The following is an 8949-nucleotide window of genomic DNA, read 5'->3' on the forward strand; positions in this document are numbered from 1 at the left end:
TAGTAAACATGAGTAAATGTTTCCCTGAGTTTTGTGAACCATTTTAACAAATTACTGAACTCGAAGAAGGGGGTCCTAATCAGTTGCAAACAGGTGACAACGTGGGCTGGATATCAGGTCTGTGTTTTGCTGAGATTAGAGTATACTTGGGAACACTGGAAAACATTCCAGAACAAATTAAGGGGGAATATGAACTCCACACTCAAACTAATCTAATTTGAAGGTTCAGACTTGATGTTCACTCTCAGTGCCCTTGGATAGATTAGGAGACTTACCTGCCAAGCCTACCTAAAAAAAATGTATCATGAGTAAAAAAAAAAAAAAAAAAAAAAAGTGTATCACGAGTAACAAAACCAAAATGAATTTATATACGAAAAATGCTTTACAAAATATAAAATACTATGTAAATATAAAGTACTATCATCATAATGAGAAATCAGTGAACTTTTAAGGCACAATTAGGCAGTCAGAAGGTGTCAGGATGGAGTGTGGTTATGACAAAAGAATCTGATTATATTACAAATAAATGTATGCTGTAACTCCAATGTAACTGGTGTGGGGCAAGTTGCCTAAATAACTCGGAAATGAGTGGAGAGTGTGAAACTATAGCCCAAAGGAGCCATACCTAACCCTAACGATGCTTCTCAAAGGTGGGGGGGGGGGGGCAGATTAACAATTCTGAAACCACTATTAAAGGGGGAAAATTTCCCTCTACCGTTTAAGATTCTTCCAGCTGGTCTAAGATTTAAATCGACACGAGACATATTAACAGAAGAAAAAAAAATTCACTTATGTGCACACGGAGACCCAATACTGAAATTAAGACCCAAAGAAATGAAAAAAGACTGGTAGTTTTTATACTTTTTAGACAAAGAAACAATAAATCTGAGAGGAATTGACAGGACAAAAACTTATGTTCAGGAACTTCAATTAAGAAGGAATTCCACACAGGATCTGGGCTGGGGTAGTAAATTGGTAAAAAGTAACAAAGGTTGTTCGGCCTTTTTGGTTCTAAATTCCCCACCTCTGACCATAAAGATGTCTCTTTAGCTCCTGGTACAAAGAGGGTACCTTTCGACATGGAAGATTTATTTCCTGCTTTCTGGAGACAAAGGAGGATCAGAATGTTCTTGCATAGGTGGTTTTTAAGGAACTTTTAATTAAAAATAAACAATATGCCAAAGTGTCACATTTGGGGGTGGCCTACCCTTGCCCCCATACATGTACACTGAAATTAAACAGATAAGTACACGCACGGATGGTTGGTAACTTCCTATGTTGGACAGAGAAGTTACAGATAAGTGAGAGGAGAAGACTAGAATGACCCATGTGGTACAGGATTAGAGTTGAGAGACATCACTGCAAACTCAAGTATAGTTTAATAGGAGTGGAGGTGAATAACCACAGACTTGTGTGTACGTGAATTAGTGTATGCCAGCCAATTCAGAGCTGTTTCTTAGCTCTGTCCCCCGAGGGCTGAGAAGCCACAACATTGGTACCAACAAGCACAGCCACTGCCCAAACCATATATTCTAATTCTATTCTCCAATAAAAGGAACTAGGACTCCTTGGAGAAATGGCAGATTCTAAGACCGGGGCGCAAAATATACAACATAAGCCTAGAAAGTCTGACGGTACCAGAAAGGTTGTCCTCAAAAACCACCACCAACCGACCAAAAATTGGTGAGGGTATGTCAAAGTGACACAGAAGACAACCGGAAGAACTCTCACTGGCTAAAGCTGGAACAGCCTGAGCAACAAAACAGAGCACTGGATTATAACCCATAGTATAAAACATCCCTGAGTCCATACTGATACACGTGGTGGAATAAAGACTAAAGGAACGAGAAAGTACAAATATTTCCTATATAAAGCTCCCAAAGAATTTCTATAGATATTCTGGCCTCAAGGAGGCATCCACTCCTCAAGTGGACATGTGCAGAGTGACTCTGTTCCAAAGAGGACAGTAGGGAAAGGAGGGAAGGAGCCACTTCACAGAAGAGCAGCCTGACAGCCCTGTGGTCAAGTTCACCACCAACAGTGTTAAGTCATGTTGACCGCATCACCTCTGACAGAACCTGGTCTTCCCCAAACCTGTAACCACAACCAAGAACCATGAGAAAAACATCAGACGAGCCCCAATCGAGGGGCATCCTAGAAGATACCTGAGCAATATGCCCCCAAAACTGCAAAGGTCATCAAACACAAGGACCGTCTGAGCAGACGTCACAAGCCAGAGGAGCCTAAGGAGACATGACAACTAAATGTACTGTGGGATCCTGGGTGGGATTCTGAGAAAGAAAAAGGAGATCAGGGAAAAATTAATGAGATCTGAATAAAGTATGATTTCTAGTTAGTAACAATGTATCAAGCTTGGTCATTAGTCGTGACAAATTGTACCATGGCAACTAAGATGTTAACAATCAGGGACATGGGAGGGGGGGAACCTGAATAAAATAGGCGGATTACATCACAGAGGATATATATCAATGTTGGTATCCTGACTGTTAATATTTTATTATAGTTTGCAAGATATTACCTTTGGGGGCAACTAGGTAAAGGGTACAGGGACCTCTCTGTATTATTTTTCACAACGGCATGGCAATCTACAAGCATCTCAAAAGGAAAATTTTTTTCTGCTTTGGATCTTTTACTTGCAAGGACTTGTCCCCTGCTTCGTAGGAATTGTATAGTGTTTTGTTGTAAGGATTTGAAAGATCCACGGCATCGATAAATAAAGCAAAAGTGAATTCCTCCAAGCAATAAAATTTGAAAAGAAAAAACTTTACTTAAAAAAAAAAAACATATCCAACAAATGAACTGAACTTAAAAAGTTCAAAAACAAAGGGCTTAGTGGCTTTCTCACCATCACGTTTAAGTGCCTGGCTGAGTCAGTGAGGACTAATCTGTTTCACTGGTGGGGCCAGCGCCCGGTTTATGACCTCCCAGTGTGTCCTGTCACCCCATGTAGTCTGTCTAAGCCAGTAACAGCAGAACTGTTATTCCCCAATGATGATTTCTATTAAAAAGTTCAAGTACTAGAGATTCACTCGGATCTCAAACTCAGGACTAAAGCAGCACTGATGAAGAGAGGACCAGTGTTGAGTCCTACAGCACATCTTTTCCTAAAACACAGGGCAAAAGTACCACTCAAGATAAGTAAGACCATTTCCTACCTCCTGAGCCACACTTCTACGACGCTGACTGTAAGAGCTACTCTCATTGTAAGCAAGTGTCCACAGGCTAACAATCTATATTGTTGCTTTGTAAAGATTCAAAATGAAAGGGCACTCCACTTTTACTCTAAAAACTACTACCCTCAACTTTTGCTGCACATTGTTTTTATATGTTTCCTTTTAGCTACCTCCCTCCCCATTTTTTTCCATAAACAAAAGTGCACTTTTAATTTTTTAAAAAAATTTTAATGTTTATTTATTTTTGAGAGACAGAGCGTGAGCAGGGGAGGAGCAGAGAAAGAGGGAGACACAGAATCCAAAGCAGGCTCCAGGCTCCAAGCTGTCAGCACAGAGTGCAACGCAGGGTGCAAACTCACAAATCACTGAGATCATGACCTGAGCCTAAGTCAGCGGCATATCTGCCTGAGCCACCCAGGCGCCCCAAAATGCACTTTTTTACCCGCATCTCAGGTTTGATGTCAAGTAGACAAATCACGTTTCAGTATCTCAGCAAACAAAAACATAAAAATGTCTTGCCTAAGATTATTCCTTCTTTAAACGGATTACCAGGTTTAAGTTTTACAAATTCTTAGTAAATTCTCCAAATTGAAAGCTTGAAAAAATGGGGAAAATACACAACGCTATTTCCACTCAATGGAGTATTAACTGCATGGCTCAATAGATTTATGGGTAACAAGTGAAAAACGGAACCAAGATACACAGCATGTATATTTACATAAATAAAAACATGCAGCTTTGCTTTATATGTACACACGTGTTTATAATTTTTAAAAAATTTGAAAGACCCAGGCATCAAACATACTGTCTGGAGCCAGAAATGACTCACCTTACATATTCAATAAGCCCGGAAGGTGTTTTATTTTTACACATTAAGAACATGTTCACATGGTCACTTCTGTTTTTTTAAAATACACAGATTCATGAATTTTAACCTTCCTCAGTAAAACTTACCAACAATTAAGCATCTAGAATTATTTACGCATTCTTTTATATATGTTCAGGCTCTAACTACCCTATGTGTAGGAATTATCATTAGGCATCCACAAATACTCTAAAAATTTAAAGCAGATATTTATTATCTTACTATGTGATACCTACTATTTAACGGGTTTTGACAATTCTGATTTTAATTCCTCAAGATAGAAACCCAGGGCTCCGAGTTGACTCTGGACTGAAGAGAAAATGAGAGGTCTAACAATTAGGGAATCATTCCACTTTCTTCCAGAGGGTACCTATTCCACATCTAAATGGTGGTGTGAAAGACCACAAATGTAGAAACAGAGCAAATGACAGGTGTTTTCATTTGCTAGGTAAGTTTCCTTCTCTCCAGCCTCTTTCTCAAACAAAATATTTCCCTAAGAATTTCTACCCCAAAGAGCTGGTTGCTCTAGGCCCCAAATTTTGTGCCTCGGAAGCCTTCCAAAGCAGTTTCCTGTCCAGATTACTGACCAAATTAAACCAGAATCCATAATAATCCAAAATACTCACAGTACGTTTGACAACTCTTCTTCCCTTGTGGCAAAGTATATTTGATAAGAGAATTTACTACAGCTACAAAGATGGCTGTGTTTTGAGGACAAGTGGCTGGAAAATTTTAGTCACAGAAGTCGTTCAAAAAAGAGAGGGGTCTTTAAAAAATATTACCTGTTCTCCCAAGGGTCCATGTATTCAAAATAAAACGTAGACTATGTTAAGTCATAATAACCAGCAGCACTGTAAATTCTTGATGTTTTTATTGCCAGTTTCTTTTTCACACACAAAAACCCTAACGGTAAGACATGTGCTATATTTAACACATGCCAGAAATGCAGAGGCCACTGTGGTAGCACTGAGTCCTGAATGGTGGGAACAGTTTTTACATTCCGTAGTAGGTAAGTCTTACTGCAAACCAAGCCGAAATTGGATAGAAAGTTATCAAATCTGATCATGTTCTTCTCACTCTGTGCCTATCAAAAGAAGAATCAAAGTTGGATACAAAAACCATTAACGCTTCTACTTAAAGTTCTAACTCTCTTTTCATCCAGGGCTGCGTTTCTATGGTTACGCTGCAGCTGCGACTTCAACCTCAAAAGGCACTTTATTTACAAATATTATAACTTAAATTGAAATATTTTAGTAGGAAACTTCATATTGTTAAAATCAAAAATATACTAAGCCTACAGATCTGCTGAGAATCCCACACAAACAGACAAATGTGTATTGTTCATTGCTAATAATGGTCTGGGTTAAAGGATTTGTCAAACCAACTCTTCCTTGGCTGGGCCACTAGAGAGTGCTAGAAATGCAGTTATATAGGACCCAAAAGATACAAAATACCGCCCGCCCCCCCAAGTCTGGAGCATAAAAGATGAAGGACATTAAGATTCCTCGCTGGTATACTACCAAAAAGTATTGCCAACACTGACAGATCTGAAGTTTGAGAGTATTTATCACCACCTCTTACCTGTCTGTAGCTCGAGTTCTTACTAGTGAACAACAAACAAAGATGTGCTTCAACAGCTTTCAAACTAAGCAGCTGACATTAAAGGTTAATCCAAAACACAGTGCGCGCGCGCGCGCGCGCGCACACACACACACACACACACACACACACACACAGTGATTCCTTCCTTTAGGAAATGAGACAAAGTTAATGATGTGTTAAACTGGACTGTTAAACAAAAATTTTTTGTTAAAATATTACAGGGGTGGGGCGAGAGAGAAGAAAAAAGAAAAAAGCAGGGGATTCCTTACTTAATCCAATATGGAGAAGAATCTTACAGAGATCATATAAACCCCAACCAATGAACTAATATGCGGCGGTAACAATACAATCACCTGAAGACCGATGGTTTCAACCAGGCTATTTTTTTAAAAGCATATAATTCCATTAGCAAGAATCTCACTCTGATCCTAATAGAAATCATTTCCGATTTTAGTTCATTCTCAGAGGTAATGCTTCCCAACACCGTTACTGTTAAAAAGAAATAAAACCGGTGCTTAACATTCCCTACAATCTCAGGGGATGTTAGTTCCCCCTCCCCCCCCCCCCCACCACACCAAAAAGCTATTCAAGGTGGAACCTAATACACCTCTCAACCTTCCTAATATGCAAAATCGCGTCACGCTGTACCAAGGTTATTCAGATAAGAATACCGTTATTTTCCAATTTCCAAATCATTAATAAGCCTAATAGGACATACATCTGAAAAACATAACGCTAAAAATGTAATTTCTTCAACATGTCACTGGAGGCGATCAGTTTCTGACCAAAGCCTCTTAACGAGAAGGCACGCCACTCTCCCACCTTCCCAACAGACCGATCTTTTCTTGTAAATCCATTCCTGCGTAGCTACAAGCGGTTCTCCAAACCACAACCGTGCTGATAACGAAGTGGCTCTCCCGGATATAGGTCTGAACACTGGCTTGACTTGCTCCATTCCCAACGGTCATCCCCTCCACCCACGTCCAAATCTGAAATGAGGCGGGGCGTTGCCATTTCCCTACAGTCGTTCCTGCGGACCCGGGAGCCGGTGAGGTGTTTTGCCCAGGCACCAAGACAATTGTAGCTTCACCCTAACAACTCCCGATCCCGACACGTGGTTCCGTTTCCCTGACCCAGGTAAGCTTTGATGCACACTCCTTCTAGAGCCCAAAATGGTGGCAAGCAGCTGGCCCACAGCAGGCCACCCAACAGTCCCCGGAGTCTTTGTCCCTTTTTAGTTTTCTTTGTCTTACGTTTTCTTCACTGCCCCCACCCCACCCCGAACCCTCCCCCGCCCTGGAAGATTCCCGGGTGAGGCCCAGCGCTGGAACGTGGGACACCTGCTTCCTAGGGACCAAGCTTCCACCGCAACCCTGGAAGAGAAAACCTCCCGGTTCCCAGATCTGCACTCACCCACCCCCGGAACTGGACACGCCCCAAACCCCGCCCCTGCTCCGTCCCCACCCGCGCAGCGGAGGGGCGGAGGAAGGTGGGGGAGGGGAAAAGAGGGCGCGGGAGGGAGGGGGCGGAGGGAGGATGGGGGGGGAATTGGAAAGGAGAAGCGGCCTAACCCCTCCCCCCCCCCGCCTGCGAACGCCGCCCAAAGGGGTCGGCAAGAAACTAGCAAGCCCTCCCTTCCTTCTCTTCGCCCCCAACAGGGCCCAAAAGCCCCATCACAACCAGCTCGCCGGGCAGCGCTGCAGCACGAGGGGTCTCCTCCGGCCCCCAGCGCAGCCCGCAGTTTTCCGGGGGGAGAGGGGGTCGCACCTTGCGCTTGCGGGCCTCCGCCGTGCCGCTCCACACGAAGCACTGGTAGATGGCCCGCAGGTTCTGCTTCCAGTTGTCCACCTTGAAGCTGCTCAGGTGCGAACAGCCCGGCGGCGTCACCACCAACTCCGCGTCCATGGCCTCGCTCTCCGGCTCCGGCCGGGAGACCATGGGGGGCAAGGCCCGGCCGCGCGCGGGGGGCGGCGAGGGGGACGAGGACGACGCCAGCGCGACGCGGGGGGGCTGCTCGGCGGCGCGCCCCGGCCGGCGGGAGACGGGCGCCGGGAACAAAGCGCGGGCGGCCGCGGGGCCGGCGGACAAAGACCCGGCTGCGCGGACGCCAAGGGGGAGGCGGTGGCCAGCCAGGCGCCGCCCGCGCAGCGCTCGCCCGGTTCGCGGAGCGCGGCGCGGGGCGGGGCGCGGAGGCCGCAGGCGGAGGTTACGTCATCCCCCGCCGGGCGCGGGCGCCGCACTGCGCAGGCTCGGGCCGCTCCCGGGTCCGCCCCGCCACCCCTCCGCCTCCCGAGCCCGCAGGCTCCGGGGTAGTCCGCGCCAGAGTGGACGGCGGGGCACGCAGCCGACGGGGGCCGGCCCCCCGCCTACACCCCGGCTCGCAGGTCTCCCCGCAGCGCCAGCGGTGGTTGTCGTTAGCTGTCAGCCCAGGCCGCCTGGTTCAGAGCTGCCTCTGGCCAAGCTGGCCACTTGCCACTCCCGGTCTCCCAAGGGGAACTAGGGAGGAGGGGGCGAGCCGAGGCTTGGGTGCTGCGGTCTGTCCGTCGGGGCACTGAACCGGTTTGCACCGGCCTGAGCTCTGCCGCAAAGAGGCGGAGCCACGGGCTGGGCCTTGCAAATCCACGCAGTCTCCCCTGGCCTCCGGCTCCGTGCCAAGCCCCAGCCTGGGCTTTCCCGCCCCAGGCGGTACTCCTTGGTTCGCTGTCAGTTTTGTTCGCAGTTGGAGTCCCTCATCTAGGACTCCTCAGGCCTCTCCCATCTTTGTACCCTGTCTGGCAGTTGCCGGGCATTGAAATGATTCAGATCATATCCTACTTTGAGAATCCCACAATGGATGCTACGATTTCACTTACGCGGAATTGAAGAAACAAAACAAATGAACGAAGGAAAAAAGAAAACCTAGACTCTTCAAAACAGAACAAGCTGGTGGCTGCCTGACGGGGGGCTGGGGTGGGGGCTCGGGCAGGGGGTGGGCATGGGTGAAATAAAGGGGATTAGGAGTACACTTATAGTGATGAGCACTGAGAAACTAATAGAACACTTTATGTGAATTACACTTCAATAAGAAAAAAATTCCACATTGGTATGTAAATTGATGAAGCCACTGGAAAACATTAAAAACACTAAACATGTAACATGGAAATACTACATGAGACGGTAAATCCACAACTGGGTATTTACCCAAAGAAAATAACACTATCTCGAGGATATCTGCACCCCTTTGCTTATTGTAGCACTGTTTATAATAGACAAGATATGGAAGCAACCCAAGTGTCAATTGGTACATGA

At 45.6% G+C, this 8949-nt stretch overlaps 1 protein-coding gene across 1 annotated transcript in view; it reads right to left on the reverse strand.

Annotated features, from left to right (window-relative positions):
* The window catches only part of USP22 (ubiquitin specific peptidase 22), a 45391-nt gene extending 37637 nt beyond the window's left edge, over positions 1–7754 (reverse strand). The window contains exon 1 of the mRNA XM_042966324.1: positions 7429–7754. Coding sequence (XP_042822258.1) covers positions 7429–7599 — 171 coding nt within the window. The 5' untranslated portion in view covers positions 7600–7754. The remainder of the gene's footprint in view (positions 1–7428) is intronic.
* Positions 7755–8949: the final 1195 nt, after the last annotated feature.

This window comes from Panthera tigris, chromosome E1, assembly GCF_018350195.1.
Source record: "Panthera tigris isolate Pti1 chromosome E1, P.tigris_Pti1_mat1.1, whole genome shotgun sequence".
Classification (NCBI taxonomy): Eukaryota; Metazoa; Chordata; class Mammalia; order Carnivora; family Felidae; genus Panthera; species Panthera tigris.